At 42.1% G+C, this 21,076-nt stretch overlaps 1 protein-coding gene across 1 annotated transcript in view; it reads left to right on the forward strand.

Moving 5' to 3' along the window:
• The first annotated feature begins 1,272 nt into the window (after positions 1–1,272).
• The window catches only part of AFG3L2 (AFG3 like matrix AAA peptidase subunit 2), a 41,531-nt gene continuing 21,727 nt past the window's right edge, over positions 1,273–21,076 (forward strand). Inside the window, exons 1-9 of the mRNA XM_045458459.1 lie at positions 1,273–1,664; positions 6,283–6,382; positions 7,036–7,113; positions 9,818–9,924; positions 10,063–10,215; positions 12,371–12,445; positions 16,018–16,142; positions 18,372–18,645; positions 20,039–20,176. Coding sequence (XP_045314415.1) covers positions 1,548–1,664; positions 6,283–6,382; positions 7,036–7,113; positions 9,818–9,924; positions 10,063–10,215; positions 12,371–12,445; positions 16,018–16,142; positions 18,372–18,645; positions 20,039–20,176 — 1,167 coding nt within the window. The 5' untranslated portion in view covers positions 1,273–1,547. The remainder of the gene's footprint in view (positions 1,665–6,282; positions 6,383–7,035; positions 7,114–9,817; positions 9,925–10,062; positions 10,216–12,370; positions 12,446–16,017; positions 16,143–18,371; positions 18,646–20,038; positions 20,177–21,076) is intronic.

Below are 21,076 nucleotides of genomic sequence, written 5' to 3' on the forward strand. Positions count from 1 at the left end.
GGCCTGTTTCCGATTCTGTGTCTCCCTCTCTCTCTGCCCCTCCCCTGTTCATGCTCTGTCTCTCTCTGTCCCAAAAATAAATAAACGTTGAAAAAAAAAATTTAAACAGTCCCTTATAGATGAATGTTTATTTCCAGTAATTGTGACTACAAACAATGCTGTAATGATTAACCTTGTGCTCACAGCATTTTGCATGTGTGCAAGCTCATCATTAGGGTACATTTGCATAAATGGAATATCCAGGTTAAAGAATACACGCATTTAACATTTAGGCAGGCATTGCCAAATTCCCTTCTATAGGCTTTCACCATTCCGTGTGCTCACCAGTTATTTCTGAGAATGCCTAGCCAGCAGAGTGAGTTGTCAACATTTTGGATTTTGCCACTGTGACAGGTGAGAAATTTTGTTACCATTTTAATGTCTGTTCTTCCAGATCTTTCCCAACTGTATATGTGCATATACGACATTTCTGATGCCACCTTTGTACCCCTCCTCAGCCTCATCTCCTGCCTTTCCTGTTCCTCCCCATCCATAACATTAGCTACCATTTATATCATACATACTACTGGTAGAGCTAATAGAAAACAGAGGGACATGTAAAACTTGGCTCCAAAGTCCTCTCTCTACTTCACAGTCATGGTGTGTGAAACAGTGTGCAGTTCCACTGAGTTCATTTGAGAATCATTTTTCTTTGAAACGGTTCCTGATGGGCCCAAGCTTGATGTCCCAACACTTTTATTATTGCATTTAGCTCACTGGTTTGTGATTATTTGCGCTGCTCTCCTAGTGTTGGGGATGTGTGTTTTGGCATTTTCAGAGCCTTGGACGCTGCCGCCACTGACTGATTAGGCGCTCAATAAAATATTTCACGAGTGACTTAGCGAGTGTAAATGCCCAAAATGTCGAGAATGGCCTCGCACCTTGACAGGTAAAGGTCCATTTGTCTGGGGCCCCAGCAGCCTGGGCTGCTGCCTCCCGACAGCTCCCGGCTGGTCCCGCCCCGCAGCCTGCGCCCCGCCTCCAGCCCCTCCCTCCACCAGCCCTGCAGGCTCTCCTCCTTTCCCTTGGGCCTCGCCTCCAGCTCCACCCTCGCGCCCCGCCCACCACCCCACGCCTCTCCCCTTAGACCACGCCTCTACACCCGCCCTCCTCACTCCTCCCTTAAGCCCCGCCTCTAGCCCTGCCCTCCTCCCTTCTTCCTTCTGCCCTACCCACCGCCTTCCACTCGCCCTCCACGCTCCTCCTGCTTAGGCCCCGCCTCTAGCCCAGGTGGAGAGAGGACGCTGCGGAGCCGTAGGAGCAGCTCTGGACCGGAGCGCCCGCCCTACGGCTGACGTTAGCACGCCGGGAGGGGCGGGGTCTGGAGAAGACGCGCGCGTCGAGAGTGTGGGCTCGCCTGTGAGCCGTGGGCCCGCAGCGCCGTTCACGAAGTCTCTGCTCCGAGCCGTCTCCCGCGGCCCGAGGCCAGCCGTCGCCGCCTGCCCGCCGCCGGCCGCCCAGCCGCGCCTGCGCAGCGCCCCCGGCCCGAGCGGGCGGCGCTGGCGGCCATGGCGCACCGCTGCCTGCGGCTGTGGGGCCGGGGCGGCTGCTGGCCCCGCGGCCTGCCACCGCTGCTCGTGCCTGGCGGCCGCATGGGCCCCACCGAGCGGTCCTGCCTCCGCACGGTGAGTCCCGGAGGCCCAGCGCCCTCCGCCTCCGGCCCGGCTCGGCCCTCGGGCCCGCTTCCGGCCCTGGAGAGCAGGGCGTCAAGGTCACCGGCCCCTGGGCGCGCTCGCGGGCGTCAGGGGCGGCTTCCTCGCGGGAATGAGGCCGCGTGCGCTGCGTGTTCCATGCCAGGACGCCCTGCGTTTCAGATCATTTATCCCGTGGGTCCCATCAGCGTGTCAGACCCTTGGTAGAGAATTGGATTTTTGAAAACAGGTAGAATCAGATATTTGCGTCAGGGAGCTTCAAAATAATCATCTGGGAGGGTCCTCTGACTTGATTCAGGGCCGAACCATATTACAGGTAAAGCAACTGAGACCTAAAAACGTTAAGGAATTTGTTATATCTCCAGCACGGGTTGCCTTACTTTGAGCTGCTTTCATGGTATTGGAAAAATAGAAAGCAGGTGCTGTGCATGTGTTTTAAGGGTCGGCAGCCTGAGCGTGATTTAATGATAGCACAGGTTTTGGAGGTAAGCTACTCAACCTCTGAACCCCCATTTCCCCATCTGTTGAATGGGACTATTGCTGGCATTCTGGGTCTGCCCCATAGTAGATAATACATACTAACTATGATTATTAATAACGTCACCTCTTCAGAGTAGAGGATGTTTTTAGTTGCATAAGAAGCCCTGTCCTCAGTGGGAGGCTATTTCTCTGTTGGTGGTAACGGCTTCACACGTATGGGCTATGGTAATACCGTTTTCTGGAGTGACGATAGTGTGTTGTCACAGGACCGTAGCTGTAATCTGTCAAGTAGAGGTTCATGTAATGGGTAGGCGATATCAGCTATTTCAGTGACAGTTTCTTGCTGTCTGCCAGTTTTTTAGAGACCAGCCTTGCATTGGTTACTTGGAGCATGGGGGCAAAAGATCATGGTGGTTAAGGCCCTGGAGACCGTCACAGGAACCTGCCACTTACTAGCCAGATGCCCTTGAGGAACCACTTTCAGCCTCTCCACTTAAAAGGGCATATTAATAGTACCTGCATTCATGATTTTTACTCTTCGAAGCTTTGTTGCCTGTCTTGGGTATCTTAATTTCTTTCTTACTCCCTACTGCCCTGCACTAGGCCTCATGTTTCCTGCATTACATCCATTTTGCTATAGTATCTTGCCGTCTCCTTTTGTCCCTAGTAAATACTGGACTCAGACCTGTAATGAGCAGGTAGGGATCTGCCTTGTGAGTTTGCAGTTTTTATGTCAGGAATCTAGTCCGGGCCCTTTCTCTTTTGAGTGGCACTGTTGTCCTGTGCGTCTTCCACTCTGAGGTATAAGGGAGTCCCCTGTGCTGATAGCAATAGCTGATTGATTGGGGAATCTGTGACACATTCCCTGGGGGACATTAGGCCATTCTTGTGCTACCTGCAAGGGAGTCTGAAAGGACTTTGTCCTTTAGGTTTGTGCTGCTGTTAAAGGTCAGAGACAAGAACGATTCTCACAGTTTTCTTGGGGAAGACTTTGATGTGAGATGTCCATTCTCAGGTTTTATGCTCAGAGAAATAAGACTGATGATAAAGCAGCTAAAAAGTGCTCCTAATGTCAAACATAAAAGATAATCCTCTAAAATGAGGTGCTCTGAACTTAAATCTTGTGAGTTGATATTTTTTTTTATATTATCCTTTGAATGAGCTTGGATTAGATAAGCAGAGAAAAGTTTCATTGATGGTGCCTGTAGAGAAAATAACTTCAGCAGCATTAAAAGTAGTTATAGGATTATTGCTAGAGGTATTCCAGGTCAACACGATTTGAAGATAGAGCCTGAAGGTGGTTTACTGGCCAATAAGTATTTATGGAGTACATACCTTGTGTCCAATTCTGTACTTTATGGTGACATAAAGACCTACTTGATAAGGTGATGATGAGCCCTTACTCTCAAAAAGCTTTCAGAGTAATTGGAAATGATCATTTGAATCTAGGTATCATCATACGATTTTAATAGTGCTTTTTACATGCGTTATTACATTTGATCCTCATGGTAGCATCCCTGGGAACTAGTCGTTTTCTCCTATAGTAGATGCGTAACTGAAGTTCCTACCAGATGTGTTAAAGATCATCAGTCAAAAAATTCAGATTTCCAGCTTTAACAGAATTAAAAATTGTGACACCGTCTGCCTGGTGATTATGGTTCCTTCAAATTCCAGACCTAGATGTCACTACTTGTAACGTCCTTAGGTCCCTTGAGCATGTAATCACTTCCTCTTCTGTGCTACCTACCTCTGTTGTATATACCTAGAGGTTTTGTATTGTTACGTGTATTATACCATCCTGTGATAGATTTGTCCCCACACTCTCCCTTACAATTCTGAGCTTCCCGGAGGTAAGGATTGCTTCTGACCTCCAACCCTGCCCAACCTGCCCCACTGGGGACTTCGCACCACTTAGCTGTGCGTGGCCTAGAGTAGATGGCTCAGTGAATCAGTGTGACTTGCTGCCTTGTCTATCTTGACTAACAAATCATTTTAATCTATACCCTTAATGGATTTGGTATTGGAAAACTTTATTCATTTATGATACGTTATTATTTGTTATTAGTGGTTGTTTCATAGGCCAAGTGTTCCCAGGGGTCGGGGAGGGCTAACACAACAGAAGCTCCAAATTCTGTCAGACCAGCATTGCTGTCAACCAAGATCATTGTCAGTGTTTCTGTTTTATTTTGCTGTGTAGAATTGTATTTTAATCTGAAGTAAAATCAGCTGATTCTTTAATTATTGACATTTTGTTATTCACATCCGATAGAATTAATCGTTTTAAAGTGTACAACTTAGTGGTCTTCAGTATATTCACATGGTTATACAACCATCGCTACTAATTCCAGAACGTTTCATCACCCCAAAGCCTGTAACCAGTTAGAGCCACTCTCCATTTTTCCCCAACCATTCATTCCTCCAGCCCACAGCAACTGCTAATCTACAGCTTCTATAGATTGCCTATCCTGGACACTTCATATGAGTGGAATCATATACTATGTGGCCATTTGTGTCCAGTGTCTTTAACTTATTAACATAATGTTTTCAAGGTTTATCCATGTGGTAGCATGTATCAGTGCTTCATTCCTTTTTATGGCTGAATATTTCGTTTTTTTAGTGTGTCACATGTATCTGTTCATTGTCATTTGGGTTTCTACTTTTTGGCTCTAGTGAATAATGCTGCTGTGAACGTTCATGTACAAGGTTTTGTGTGGACATATGTTTTCCATTTTCTTGGGTAGGAGTGGACTGACTGGATCATCTGGTAACTTTGCATTTAATGTTTTGAGAATGCTGAACTTTTCCAGAGTGGCTGTACCGCTCCGCATTCCCAGCAACAGTGCACGAGGGCTCTGCTCTCCACATTGTCCACATTCTCACCAACTCTTCTTACTGTCTTTTTGATCATAGTCACCCTAGTGGATGTGAAGTGGTTTTCCGATGTTGTGTTTTCCTCATCAGACCATAGAGGCAGCAATGCTGGTGGATGCTAATACAGATGAACTTCACTTTAAACATTTCCATCTGTATTTATAAGTTCGTCCTCCCAAAAACTGGTGATGAAGTTTCACTTTGCAAAGGGATAGGATTACTTGAAGTTTTTCATTGCCAGATTTGGATGTATCCCCTCAATGAACCTTGCTTTTAATTGTGTGCCTAAAAATTTAATAGGGAGCTTGTTCAGTATGTTTATGTTATACTTTGATTTACCTAGACCTTTAAAAAGTAACGTTTTAGCAACATATGTTATTAAGGCAGAGATGTATCTGTAATGGGACTTGTATCACCAGCGTTCTCACCAGGATGACAGTATATCGAATATCTTTTTTTTTTTTTTAATTTTTTTTTTCAACGTTTATTTATTTTTGGGACAGAGAGAGACAGAGCATGAACGGGGGAGGGGCAGAGAGAGAGGGAGACACAGAATCTGAAACAGGCTCCAGGCTCTGAGCCATCAGCCCAGAGCCTGACGCGGGGCTCGAACTCACAGACTGCGAGATCGTGACCTGGCTGAAGTCGGACGCTTAACCGACTGCGCCACCCAGGCGCCCCAGTATATCGAATATCTTTAGCAAATGTTAACTAGAGTAAGGATTATCAATGATGTGGGACTGTAACTTCCTTCTCCTGGAACTAGGAGGAATTTAATATTATATTTACAAGCCACACTGTTCTGTAATTTCAGGTGAATGTCTTGCAGTTTTATAGACCCTGCCCACGGGACAGCATGAAGGAGCAGATTTCTGTGTCAGTTTGTCTTTTGAGTGCTACAAATTAAGTAAACAATGCCAAAGTGAATGTGTTGGCAGAGAATAGTAATGGGGCCACAATTCTAACTTAGGCATGATTTTGAAGTATTCTTGTCTTCTGGATCATAATTAATGTCTCTTGGTTTGGTTACTGGAATAGAGTGGCGGAGTCCCAGGCAACCCTAGTCCTTTCTTTAAATGGGGGTGATGGCTGTGCTAGTCTGTAACCACCCATTGAAGGGAGAAACATTTAATTCAATGTTTTTGAATTTAGGATATTTGTGATAGTAGGAAAGGAAGTTCTTCTAAACTTTTTTATTTTGATATAACCTTTATGCTTTTATTTATATGTTATGCTGCAGCTTTGTCGATATGCTACAACCCAAGCAACAACCAGCAGAAATTCTCTCTTGACAGATGTAATTGCTGCTTATCAAAGATTCTGTTCTCGACCTCCAAAAGGTAAGCACACTTAGGTGGGATCATAATGTTCTGCATTCTTGTTAAAGATGTGCTGGCAGCAGGTGTTTACTAAATAGATGCATCGTTGTTAATTTCGGGTTGACTCTGAACTTCCGTCTCCTCCAGTAATCCGACCCCTACTTCCTTTTGTCTGATTGCAGTGATGAAAATGTATCCCCTTTGATTATAACACTTTTGTAGGTAATGAAATTGGCTTGCAAATCAGGCTTTTTTCTTTAACACCTCTGTTTTTTGAACTGTATTATTTAGACCTTGACTTACTCCTACACAAGAAATGTTGCACTTATAGCTTATACTTTTTAATGATGTATCAGCTTTAAAAATGAACACACAGGGGCGCCTGGGTGGCGCAGTCGGTTAAGCGTCCGACTTCAGCCAGGTCACAATCTCGCGGTTCGTGAGTTCGAGCCCCGCATCGGGCTCTGGGCTGATGCTCAGAGCCTGGAGCCTGTTTCCGATTCTGTGTCTCCCTCTCTCTCTGCCCCTCCCCCGTTCATGCTCTGTCTCTCTCTGTCCCAAAAATAAATAAACGTTGAAAAAAAAAAAAATTAAAAAAAAAAAAATGAACACACATACATAAAACCTAATGAGTTTTAGTTTGAGGGTGTGTATTTTTTTTTCTTTTCTAACAGGATTTGAAAAATACTTTCCTAATGGAAAAAATGGGAAAAAAGCTAGTGAAACTAAAGAAGTTGTGGGAGAAAAAAAAGGTACCTTTTAAAAAGACTATGTTTGAACTTATTGTTTTCTAGTATATGATGTTGGTGATAATTTTTACCAAACAAAGCACGTGTTCTCTTAAGGCAGTTCTGAAGTGAGAGGTTACAAGTACATACAAAATTCTACAGACCCTGTGTTTCATTTCACCCTAATTTTCTGTTCATATTGTCATTTTTTAAATCGAATTAATTTAAGGTCACCTTAGAGATATTGAGTGGTCAGTATCTGTTATATCATGCTTGGTAAATATATTTGACACGTAACCTAAATCATTGAGAAAAATCTTAGAAATCTAATACATGCAATTTATCTGATACATATTTTGGTGTGGTTCAGTGTTTTTGGTGGCTGAGGGGGGACTATGTAGGCCCTGAGACTCCTGTCCCCATTTCCCACATGTGATAGCATCTAGCACAATGCCTGGCACATTTCAGCTGGCGTCTTTGTTTTTAGGGAAAAATGTAATTCAGCCCTTGTTTTTAAATGAACTTGGATCTAGTTGGAGAAACAAATAGATACTCAAAAAATGCCAAGGAGTGAAAGCGAGGCCAAGAGAAGGGAGAAGCACAATTGTGGTCTGATTGGAGCTTTGGTGACATGGGCAATTTGTGCAGTGTTTCCCAGGGGTGTGGTGGGCAGTCTTTTTATCTTGGTTTGGGGCAGAGTAATGATAGTAGGTCTGTTTTTAAACTACAACCAGTTGGGTACCTTTTGTATAGGTGCTCCTTTGTCCCGGAATAGTAGGGGATGTTGTCAAACAACTTCAGAAACGCACTTGACTCTGTTTCCTAGTGCTGTGCCTCATTACAGGTAGGGCTTTCTCTCTCAGGCCCTGCCTCACTTAGGACTGGTGCAGAAACTCCTTGTATGCATCATGGGGGGTGAATATGTCAGCCTCCCATCCTACACAAAGGAGGGGTTGCTTTGTGGTAGGTGAAGGTGTTAGAGTAGTATTTGTGATTCTTTGAGAGGATGTGGGGGTGGGGAGAAAGGTGTTAGCTTCCCAGGGCTGCTGTAACAGGCTACCACACCTGGGTGTCATGAGCAACAAACGAATGCCTCACAGTTCTGGAGGCTGGAGGCCCAAAGTCCGTGTGTCAGCAGGGTTGATTTCTTCTGAGGGCCATGAGGGAAGGATCTGTTCCAGACCTTTCTCCTTGGTCTATAGATGACTGTCTTCTTCCTGTGTCTTTTGGCACCACCTTCTCTCTGTGTAGGTCTGTGTCCAAATTTACTCTTTCTATAAGAATACCAGTTATATTGTATTAGGACTCACCCATAGGACCTCATTTTAAACTTAAACTATTTTTTTTTGTGAAGACCCTATTTCCAAATAAGATCACAATGGGCTAGGACTCCTGACATGTGAATTGGGGGGGCAGGGGGCACAGTTCAACCCTTAACAGTGACTAATTTCAGATTCTGGGAAACTAATTTCATGTGGGTAAGGTGGGTTTTTTTTTTTTTTTTTTTTTTTTTTTTAGTCAGTTATCAAAATCACGCCTTGCCTACAGAAGAAAGAAACACTGTTAACAGTGTTCACTTCATGGGAGTGGGAAATGGGAGCACCTACCTTGTGCCTTCAACTGGGAACTCAGGAATTCATTTACCTGTATTCCAGTCACAGCTCTGTCACTCCTCAGTGTCACTTAACACTGCATCCAGTTACTTACCAAGTTCCTTAAGCTACACCTTTTCATCTGTAAAACGGGTATAGTCGTATACTTACCTGGTTGTTGGTATATTGTGCAGGTATCGCGGATAACGTGTGGAAAGCACTGGCAAGCCTCCTTGAATGCTCTTAGTCTCTTTTCTTCCTCATGGCAGAATGATCGGTTGCCATAAGCTATTTTGCAGGAAGTCTTTTTTTTTTTTTTTAGATTTGTATAATGTTTTGATTTTTTTCAGAGACTGTGGAACTTCACTCTCATTTTTGATACTAAGGAAGGTGGTGTTATTCACATTTTATTGTTCCTACTTGGCAGGAGCATAAAGAAATTAAGTAAAATCTTAAGATGTCAAGGTCATTTGAAAAAACGTGGATTCTAGTCCTAGATATACTTGTGATTCCTCAGTCAAGGTCAAAACTTGTTCTAAAACCACAATAGCAACAAAATTGATGCTTTGGTTTCCCGGGAACATAGCTATTCTGTGCCCAGTGACTTTTATGCTTGGTTTAAATCTAGTTGAGGTACAGGATTGGATTGCCTTACAAGGACCTGGTGTAACTATCAAATAATGAATCTAACCCTTAGTGTGTGCCCGTTGAAACTTTGCCTCCTTATCTTATAGTAACGTCAAAGACATGTATGTTAGTTACAACAGAGTGAAAACAGTATTTCCTTCAAACTCATCCAAACTTTGAATACAACAACGAATGTGGTCGGGACACCATGACAAAACAGGCTGATTCCAGAATTGCTGGTTGATGAGAAGCTGTGACAAGGGGTGCTAACGGGTTTCTTATTTCTGATTCCCAGAAAGAAAAAGCCTACATTTATTTCTAATCATATAACACGACAACGAGGTCACAGCTGTTAATAGTTGGTTCTAGATACTTCTTAATGAAAAAAGATTAACAAGTTATTGCGAGAACTTTTGCAGTAAGTCTTTTGTTAAGCTGCATTAATGAAAACTTTGTGGAGAGATGTAAAATGCTGCTGTGTGCGGTATGTGCTCTCTGTTTATGAACAGAATCAAAGCCAGCTGCTACCCCGCGCCCTTCCGGAGGAGGAGTTGGTGGCAGTGGAAAACGAGGTGGCAAGAAAGATGATTCTCACTGGTGGTCCAGATTCCAGAAGGTTTGATTCCAGGCTGTGTGTTAATTTGGAGGATCTGGAGCGGCCCCAGGAGAGGTTGGGAGGGATTTGTGTCCAATATAGCATAGATCCTATTGTGACCTTTCATTCTTCACAGAGGCTGTCTCCTTCTTTGCCCAGGGCGATTTTCCATGGGATGACAAGGAATTCCGGATGTACTTTCTCTGGACTGCTCTGTTTTGGGGTGGAGTCATGTTTTACTTCCTGTTCAAGAGCTCGGGGAGAGAAATCACTTGGAAGGACTTTGTCAATAACTATCTTTCCAAAGGAGTAGTAAGTATTTTATTGGATTGGTGGTTTATAGTGGTTCAAAAGGTGAACTTCAGTAGATTGGGCCAACAAAGTAACAGTCAACTAAGTTAGCCAGCTTGTCCATTGTAAAGTTACTGTTTTCATCTTGATTTTTTTTTTTTTAATGCTGTAAAGTATTGCAATGAAGAACCCTATTTGTTTTGGCCCAGCTGTCCCCCCATTTACTACAAAATCCTTTTCTTTCACTTCTACTAGAACCTAGCTTTCACCTTGCTCCGGCTGTCCTCTGTCTCCTTTCATTTTCTTGTGTGTCCTCAGTCACGCCTTCCCCCTGCTAGAATGTGCCAGCCTCTCCCGGCACCTTTATGACTCCACGGCTCTTAATCTCCCATGAGCTTGGACTTGGCTGCCTAAGTGACTCCAAGTGTTGAAAGTGAGAGCGGATGGGCTCTAAGTGGGGGCCCAGGCAGGGCTGCTGGGAGCCTTTGTCACTACCAGTTGGGCTTTACCCAGTGAGACTACTCCAGCATCTTTGAGATGCTGTGGCCTGTGAGATGCATTATTTTATCCATTCCTAAGAAAAATTTAGTAAGCTGCCAGTGAAACTAGAAAATACCAGTTGTCAAACATATCCTAATTTCTCAGATGTTAAATTATGAAAAATGTCCACCTTAGAATTGATGAAGTGATAGTGAGAAACCAGGTTAGGCCTGCTGTGTCACTGTGGGGAGATTACTTCTTGGTATTGGGTTTTTCATCAATGAAATTGATAAAATAAAAGTAAGATAGTAATACTGGTAGCATAGAAAATCAAAAGTTATTTTTAAAGATTGTCCAATAAGGTGAGGATGGAAATGATTACTTACTCACACTTTTGAGGTTAATGTTTCTCATGGAAGCCAGGATATTTATGTATAATACCCAGATGTTTTAGGGAGCCTGCCTTCTAAGAAGTAACTCTTGTCTGGTTGTGGAGGGGGCTACAGCTATCCTTCAAAGTGTGGTGACAGGGCCTCAGGGAAGATTCTCCATAGAGGCATCTCCTTTTGGCCTACTGGTTCTTTGGAATCTGTCTACTGTTGTTCCAGCAGTTTTATGGGGGGTAGACTACTTTAGTCCTTTCCAGATGACGTGCTTTAGGAACAGGTAGTTCCCTGTTCCACCTCCTCCTGGAATTACCCAGGGCTCCCTCACAAACTGCCTGCCATTGCAGATTTAATGGCAGCAGAAAGCAAGCTTCTTCCAAAGGGCTCATGCTCCAGATCAACCTAGAACTTAGGGTTAAAGAACTTAGGAGGTCTTTAAAAGTGTTCTTAAGAATCCTATGTAGTTAGGATGTTACAGAAAAAAGCAAGTTTGTATTATTTTATACCCATAGAATGGCGAAAATTAAAGTCTTTTGTTAGCAAGTGAGGATGTAGACCAATATGTGAGGATATAGAATATTTTGCTGTGCACTGTGAATTGGAGAGCCACTTTGGAGAGCAGTTTCATGTATAGTAAATGAATAGTAAATAATAGTATAGTAAATGTACTATTAATAGTATAGCATAGAATAGTAAAGTATGTGTACTCTGCAACCCAGCCTTACTGGATCTGTCTATAGGTACATGTTCAGAGAAACCTTTAAAGATGTGCCTAAGAAGTTATCTGCAGGAATGTTCATGACAGCATTGCTTACGATAGTGAACGTTTTGAAACAGCCTAAATGTCTGTCAGGAGAATGGATAAATAACTTGGGCTGTTCTCCCAAAGTGGAGTACCCCGCAGATCTGACCTGTCAGTAGGGATGAACCTCACAAATACGACAGGAAGGGAAAAAGAGTCGTAGAAGAATATACACCAAGCAGGACCATTTTTAAAGTCTAAAAGCAGGCGATAGTGAGTGTATGTTCAGGGTTACATCTGTGTGGCACAGGCACCAGGACAGGCTTTGGGACAGTCAGCACCTAATGTGGGGAGTGTCCGCTGCTGGGAAGAGGGCGTGACTGGTAGCTTCAACAGCATTTGTGATGTTTTATTTTTCAAGCCAGAAGGGGAAACAACGGGGCCTCCTCATGTTCATCATTGTTCTTTGTACATCTAAAATGCCATGTGCAATTTTAATGGGCTTAAAAGAATATCTCATGTCTTCTCTGTAAATTTATGTCTGAATATTAACTTTTTAAAATTCCAGGTAGACAGACTGGAAGTCGTCAACAAGCGTTTTGTTCGAGTGACTTTTATACCAGGAAAAACTCCTGTTGATGGGGTAAATGATTTTTATTAATTGATGTGGATTAGCTGTAAATTCACTTTTCAGATTTAGAGTCAGAAAGCAAGCATTCCCTCACATTGCAGTAGCTCCGTGCACCAGCTCTGCCAGATTCGGGCAGCACAGCACTCACAGGGCTCTCTAATGCACGCAGGGGAGAATGTGCATGCCATACGTAGTTACCTTATGAACTTTGTCAGTTTTTTGGGGTTGGATTTGGTAATTGTTCTGCTGTACATTTAGGAAATGGTGAAATCCCAGTTTTCGGTATTCTAGTATCATGTATGAATTTTTCAAGACTGAGAGAACAGTTGTTTTGGTTAGGGAAACACTGTTAAATCTGAATTGCGTATGTCTTGAGACAGCTTTTTTCAAATCAGTTTAAGAAGCGTACTGATCATAATCTCTCCCAACTGTTTTGTGATATTTTATTCTTTTAATTTCCATTTCGTTTCTCATTTCAAAAAAAAAAATGTATATCCTTAAAAAATTTTTTTTTATTAAATTTTTTTTGATGTTTATTCTTGAGAGAGAGAGGGAGAGACAGAGCACGAGCGGGGGAGGGGCAAGAGACACAGAATCTGAAGCAGGCTCCAGGCTCTGAGCTGTCAGCACAGAGCCCAACAGGGCTCAAACTCACGCACCTCGAGATCATGACCTGAGCCAAAGCTGGACGCCTAACCTACTGAGTCACCCAGGTGCTCCTAATTTGTAAATCCTGTCCAGCCAGTTTGAACTCTATTCCAGATATCCTAGACTGGGTTGAGGGGATTGTGGGGGAGGACAGCAGTGGGGCAGATGAGGTTCCCAGGTGATTCCAAGGTGATTCCCAGCCCTCCCATCCCCCCATAGGAGCCCATCTCTAGTCCCTTGGTGTCCTGCTGTCTTACTGCCCTCCCCCAGGGTCAGACCTCGTTTACCACATTGCATCCCTCCTTCCAGATGATTTTGTGTAACCATATCCTGGTCACCTTGCCTGGGTGGGGCAACATGTAAAGAAAACTAGAACTGATGGTGACCATCTCTGTCCGAAACATGTCGACAAAAAGAGGAATGTCTCTAAAGTTGTGTGGGTTTGGTATTTCAGTCACTTTTAGGAGTAAGTTATTTTAATTGTCTTCATTTCTACCCCACTTCCCATTCTTTTTGCCTTATGATGAAATGTTCGTTAATAACCATGCTCCTTTTTTTTTTTCTCAGAACTATTCCTCAGAGTTTTAGTGCTGGGAATTAAATTGGTACTCCCTTTCAAGAGGACAGTTTGGCAGTGTGTATTTCAGCAGTTTTGAAAGTATGCACACACTCAGTAGTTTTACTTCTAGGACTGTATTCTAGGGAAATACTTAAGGATGCATGTAAAGATGTGTATGCAGGATGTCCTCCAAAACATTGTTTATAGAGCAGAAAATTGGAAATCAGTAAATGCCCACATTAGGCACCTGGTTAATAATAAGGGCTCCTCATTTCTCTTGCTTTAATCTCGCCGCTGGAGCAGTGGCTTGGCAGGATAGTCCTCTTCCCTAGAGGGCAATTTTTACATCTAGTGCTGGCATGCACAAACGTTTATGTATTGAAATTCGTACCATTTTATTATAAATTACTTTCCTTTTATTTATCCTTTATATTATGGTTAAGGTTTTATATCAATTTCAAAATTGTGCATGTATTTCAAGATAGTAAAGGGGCTATTATGAAATCTTGAAGGAATGGCATCAAAGTTGCTAGTCGTGTTTGTTTCTGGATGTTGAGGTTACAGATGCTTTTTATTTTATTTATGTTTATATTACTGTAGTTTTCCCCAGAGAACATGTAATACCTACTTAATAAAAACTTTCTTTTGAGTTTTCAGAAATGGGTAGATGATTTTTGGTGTCCTGCTACTTATAGAGTAGCAGTGTTACTTAAGTGTTAGCTGTAGAAGCACAGGCTTTGGAGTTTGACAGACTAGGCTTCAGATCAGCTCTACTCTTTACTAGCTATATGGCCAACTCCCCTAAGCCTGGGTTTCTTTATCATTAAGATGGGAAGGGCAATAATAATGCTTTAAGGCTTAGTGCTGAAATGAGATCTTGAATGTCATTGGGGGTTTTCAAACTTCACTGTGTGTAAGAATCACTTGGAAAGCTGAGACCCACCCCCGGCGGGTCTTCTCTAGATCTTGTCCCCAAATCTCATGCTGCTGGTCCTCTTTATCTGCCCCATTTGTCTGATGTTGAGTCATGCACAGTGTCCAGTTGAGAGTAGGTGTTAAGTAAGGGAATGCTTAGTCACATGTGGCTAACCTATTATTGACTTGTTTTGGGCTTGTAATAGCAGGAATTTTGTAGGTTTGTCAGTGAACAACTTACCAAGAACTGTTAGATAATACTATTAAAGAAACTTAAGAAAAAATATATCTGTTATAAAACTACTCTCCATCTTTTGTTTTTAGATATTTGGAGAGAAATACCAGAGTGCTGTTCTGCACTCAGTAGCACTGGTTGGTGGCAGGACTTTGGGATGACATGTTACTCTCTTCTGTGCACACTTTTGAATTGAGTTTTTATGACACAGATTTATTGTTTTGATTAAAACTTTTTTTAAGTGATTACAGGTTAGAGGAGGAACAGTCTTTTTGTGCTAGAAAATGCGGCTAATACTTGCATAGGGCTTGGAACAGGTTCTAACATATTAATAAAACTCCATAAATGTGAGCTGTTATAAGTACGTGTGTGGTTGTAGAAGAGAGGCAGTGTGACATGCTGGTTAGGAGCACTGGCTCAGGAGCCAGATGACTCAGGTGCAGATCCAGCCTCTTACTAGATTTGTAACCATGGGCAAGTGAAGTCACCCCTGTAGTTTTCTCATCTGTAAAATGGGGACAGTAAGAGTCAGGGCTGATACTCAGCCAGTAAACAACTAGCACAAAGGGGAATACTTTGGGGTGGGGGGGTAAGTAGCCATTGCCTCAAATCCTTCATTGGTGCCTCCCCAGGGCCTCAGTAACTCACCTGATCAAGTGAATAGAAGAATAACAGCTGGCACAGCGAAGGACGCTTCTGTTCTCATTGGGCGGTGGGGTGCCTTCCTCACGTTCAGATTTTGACTATCACTTCTGGTGATAGTACCTACTTCTTAGGGTGGTTTTGAAGATTGAATGAGTTAGTGCATATAAAGGGCTAAGAGCCATGCCTGACCCTTAGTAAGTGCTCAGGAAACTTTGGCTGTTAGTATTGCATCACATTAGTTTTCAGTTTGGAAATAGCTGAGAAATACGTGGGAAATGGAGAAGCAGAAAAGGACACATATTTATGAAAAGGACTTTTAATAGATTTTTCATTTGAGTGTATAATTGTAGAACCGCTAAGGAATATTGCTTAAGAAATGCTTATTTGCAAGGATTGCCAGGTGCTCTCATTGAGTGAAACTTAATCACTGCATCATTAAAACCAGTCCTTTATTATTGTGGGGTTTTTTTCACTTTCTAAATTTTCAGTATTTCTGAAAAATTCATTAAAAGTTGAACCTTCTGGTAAATTAAACTTTGTTTCCCCTTCATTCTTAGGATATTTTGTTTTGTGTTTTTATAGCAATACGTCTGGTTTAATATTGGCAGTGTGGACACCTTTGAGCGGAATCTGGAAACTTTACAGCAGGAATTGGGCATAGAAGGGGAGAATCGGGTTCCTGTCGTCTACATTGCTGAAAGTGACGGGTAAGACTGTTCACTGTGCTCTGTGTGGGTTGCTGTGTGTTCTGTCACCAGATGGCAGGTGACATACGACATTCTCAAGTCTGTCTCAGTTGGGCCAGACTTCTTTTAAGTCATTGGTAATTTACTGGTTTTTGTTCATGACTGCTTTTCTACACATTTATGTTTATCTTTGATTAAGCAATAGTTTGGGGGTATTAACGTCCTTTAGTAGGATTTTAGCATAAAGAGCCCCTTTGTGTTAAAGAATGGCATTGCCACCTTTTAACTGTCATTTATATTTATTTTTCAGAGTTTTCCAGGAATTTTAAGTAACTCTTTTTTCTCTTGTCAGAGCTTGCTTGTTCCCTTAGGGATTATTTATCTTTAATAAGACCAGTTAGAAGTCTGAGGCCTCCAAGAAGGGCCCATTGATTTCAAGAGTCACTTGTCTTTGAGTTTCTATAGGAAATCTATGGCCTTTGAGTACTCATCCATGTGTAACACCCAGATAGATTTCCTGGCAGTTACTCCATTCGCATTGAGGTGTACCTTGCTACGGAGTTAGCAGTTCAAGAGTGAAAGTACAAGTAAATCTTAATTTTTCTGAATAAAAGAGCAGAAAAACGGATTGCTAGGGGCGCCTGGGTGGCTCAGTCGGTTAAGTGACCGACTTTGGCTCAGGTCATGATCTCACGGTTCGTGGGTTTGAGTCCCGCGTCGGGCTCTTGTGCTGAACACTTGCTCGGAGCCTAGAGCCTGCTTCAGATTCTATGTTTCCTTCTCTCTACCCTTCCTCCACTTGTGCTCTGTCTCACTCTGTCTCTCAAAAATAAATTTTAAAAGATTAGGCAAAAAAAAAATGGATTGCTAGTGTGCTAATTGAGCTGGTAGTATTACTCTGTTTTAGATACTTTCTTGCATCTTAGTTGTGTCAACCTACAATTTACCTGTTTTTAGATCCAGATAGCTATCAAGATTGTTTCACATGTGCTATATCCCTTGGGCCCTGGGGCTGTCATATAATCATTTAACTGTATAGCTGCTGCTGAAACATTACAGAAAGTTTGGTTGCACCATTCCTTAAACATCTATGGTCAGTGTATCTTTTTTCCCCCTCCAGAAAGAAACCAAAGGTAAATTTTTCTATGTTCTTACTGCCTGCTGTGGGGGGCCTTTAAAAAATTGTAAAAGATGAAAACTTAAAAAGTAGATCCTGGTTTTTTGTGGTTTTTTTATTTTTTTTTTTTTTTCAACGTTTTATTTATTTTTGGGACAGAGAGAGACAGAGCATGAACGGGGGAGGGGCAGAGAGAGAGGGAGACACAGAATCGGAAACAGGCTCCAGGCTCTGAGGCATCAGCCCAGAGCCCGACGCGGGGCTCGAACTCACGGACCGCGAGATCGTGACCTGGCTGAAGTCGGCCGCTTAACCGACTGTGCCACCCAGGCGCCCCTTTTGTGTTTTTTTTAGAGCTAAACCGTGTACAAGGTTATGATCCTAATTTCTTAGGATAAGTTCAGCTAACTTGCATTATATTAACCAATATGAGTATATATCTGAGGATATACTCATATATATGAGTGTGTATCTCCAGGCTTTAAGTCCTATCCGAGCAGTGCCCTCCAGAGCATGAGCTTGGAGGACAAAAGATTGCTCCCCTGGGAGTCAGTCTGCTAAGTCTGCACAAGCTGCACGGAGTGCCCTGTGCAGCACTTACCAACAGATTGCTGTCACCATTGTGTACAGGGCTTTTGAAACTGATCTGCCGTTAACTGAGCGAGGGTTTGATATTTAGAAGACATCTCTTTAGAATAAGTTGACAAATTCCAATTAAGAGAACTGCAATTTCTGCCCAGGCTAATGCCAGGTCATGTTAAAACTTCTAAGTAATTCAAAAGAAGTTTCTTTGAAATGCAGATATAATGATAGTAAATTACAGCTAGGTCTGTATCGTGCATAAATGGAGATTACTGGGATAGAAATAAAATCTCAGTAGACAGCATATGTGTTAAGAACAGTTTTTTCTTTGGTCTCGTCTTCTGCAATTCTACGTGAGTGATATTGAGACATTGAGATTGTCTTTGTGCCTCAAATAAAACATTTAGAATATTCAGGTTTTACAAAAATAGAAAACGTTCACAATTATATCCTAAGCAGTTACCAAAAAGTGTATCTTGCAAACATTTAAAAAGCCAAAGAGTAACAGTCTTAAAAACATGTCAGTGTTGTGTGTGGTTTCTTTTATTTAGCTCGTTTCTCCTGAGCATGTTGCCCACGGTGCTTATCATCGCTTTCTTACTGTACACCATACGGAGAGGGCCCGCCGGCATTGGCCGGACAGGCCGGGGGATGGGTGGACTCTTCAGTGTTGGAGAAACCACTGCCAAAGTCTTGAAGGATGAGATAGATGTGAAGTTCAAAGATGTGGCTGGCTGTGAGGAGGCCAAGCTAGAAATAATGGAATTTGTGAATTTCTTGAAAAACCCAAAGCAGTATCAAGACCTAGGAGCAAAAATCCCAAAGGTAAAAAGTGAACGTTCAGATTATTTTCAATGTATTAACCCAAAAATTGTTTGAATTTTTTATCTCTGAAGTTATACTTTTATGAAGTTTGATTACTTGTGACAAAGTAGCTGTTTTTCTTCTTCTGTCTTATTAGTCTCTGCTTTACTCCAGGGTTTTTTCAGGTCAGTTGTTCCGTGGGAATGTGTCTGCTTGTATGTGGTGTGTATATTCCTGAAAAGATTTGTGTTCTCTCCCCTTGGAAGCCTTCCCTGATTCGCCTTCCTTCTCCCTCCAGTCTGATTCGGATACCCCGTCTCTCAGTAACTGTGCACATGAGCACGTTGCCTCCTGCTGTCACCCGCTTGTCCCTCCCTTAGCAGGTTTGAACAGACCATTTGCCTGGGCCTGGCACTCAGATTCGTGGCACAGAATTTGGTGGAGAAGAGATAGCACTGATTCTAGCCTCCTCCTCCCAGGAGTCCCCATGCCTGCTGCTGGTGACAGGCTGGCCTTACTGATCCTTATACTCCCAGGGCCAGGCTTGGTCATTAAGTAAATGAATCCAAGATGTTTAATTATTTAAAAAAATCCACTAATAAAGTTTACTTTAAAGGAATCCTTTGTAAAGGAAATCGTTTCCTTGATTTTCATATCATGCCTGTGTGGATGAAAAGTCATATTTGATAATTTTATAATTTTCTGACTTATATCTGTGCATATCATGCTTAAACATCTATACAACTTGAATAATTAGACTGAGCAAACACATTTTCCCTTTTTAACTACATTCATAGTTGGTCATTAGATTTTTACTTCATTTGTGAAATTTTAAAGGGAAGAAAATAAGCAAAATGTAATTTGGGAGTGTGGTGTTTGTGTCTCTTTGAATTATTTAAGTAAACCTCAGTTGGCTTATTTTATTTATTTTTTATACTTACCTGTTAAATTTTTAAAAATTTATTTATTTATTTTGAGATTGAGAGAGAGAGAGAGAATCCCATCAGCACAGAGCCCAGCTTGGGGCTCCAGCCCATGAACCATGAGATCATGACCTGTGCCAAAACCAAGAGTCAGAAGCTTAACTGACTGAGCCACCCAGATGCCCCAACCTCAGTTGGTTTATTAATAGATATTCAGCTTAAGTCTAAAGATCTGAAAAGCAGTGCTAAGAATCTTAAAGCGAAGTATGTAAGATTTTACATTCTTACTACATTTTTTAAAACAAGGTAGTCTCTAATCCTTTTCTTCCTCTTCTTACTGTTATAAAAATGTTTTGCCATCATTGTTTAAGGAACGTTTATTATATAATCAGAGTTGATAGACAGATTTATATCTTAGAATTGTTTGTGGATATGCAATTTACTTTTCTGAAATTCTAGCTAAATATACTTTTCCTTTTTTATATCTGAAGGGTGCCATTCTCACTGGTCCTCCAGGCACTGGGAAAACACTGCTAGCTAAGGCCACAGCTGGAGAAGCCAACGTCCCTTTCATCACTGTTAGTGGATCTGAGTTTTTGGAGATGTTTGTTGGTGTGGGTCCAGCTAGAGTAAGTCTTTCATTCTCTTATGATGGCACACCCTCCTCTGTCTCCCCCTGATCTTCCCCCCAGATACGGAGCTGGTAGAGATGGCCCTGGACCAGACTGGTGCAGTCTGTTTATGGGTTGTCCTTTTGTTGTTGAGTTGTAAGAGTTCTTTATATATTCTGGATATTAGCTCCTAATCACATACATTATTTGCAAATAATTTCTCCCATTCTGTGGGTTGTCTTTTCCCTTTCTTGGTAGTGAAGCACAAAAGTGTTTAATTTTGATGAAGACTAATTTATCCATTTTTTTTTGCTGTTGCTTGGGCTTTGGTATCATATTCTAAGACTGTCACCATCCAAGGTCATAAATATTCCTGTGTTTTCTTCTAAGAGTTTTAAAAGTTGTGGCTCTTACGTTTAGGTCTGTGACCTGTCTCAAGTTAATATGATGTGAGGTGTAAGGGTCCATCTTGGTTCACTCTTCTACATGTGTATATCTGGGTTTCCCAGCACCATTTGTTAAAAAGATGATTTTTCCGTTGAATGGTGTTGGCACCCATTTGTCTCTCTCTATACCAGTACCACAGTCTTGATTACTGTTCCTTTGTAGTAAGTTTTGAAATCAGGAAGTGTGAGTATGGGTTAGTTTTTAAAGAAACACTTAAATTTTTACTCTTGTGTATTTTACCAGTGTCTAAATATTGACTTTTTTTTTTTTTCTAACACTGTAGAAGTGCCAAGTGCTACCACAGTTGCTTTTCCAAACACCAAGATGCAACTTATAATCAGTAACTAAGTGTTGTGCCACCGACTGGTAGCATTTTTTCTTTGTCAGTGGGAAGTGTATTAATGATGAGTCTTACTATTGATGGCATCGTAATTTAAATGAGCTATGATAGGTAAAGTAGGTGGATTCATA

Source organism: Leopardus geoffroyi, chromosome D3, assembly GCF_018350155.1.
Source record: "Leopardus geoffroyi isolate Oge1 chromosome D3, O.geoffroyi_Oge1_pat1.0, whole genome shotgun sequence".
NCBI lineage: Eukaryota > Metazoa > Chordata > Mammalia > Carnivora > Felidae > Leopardus > Leopardus geoffroyi.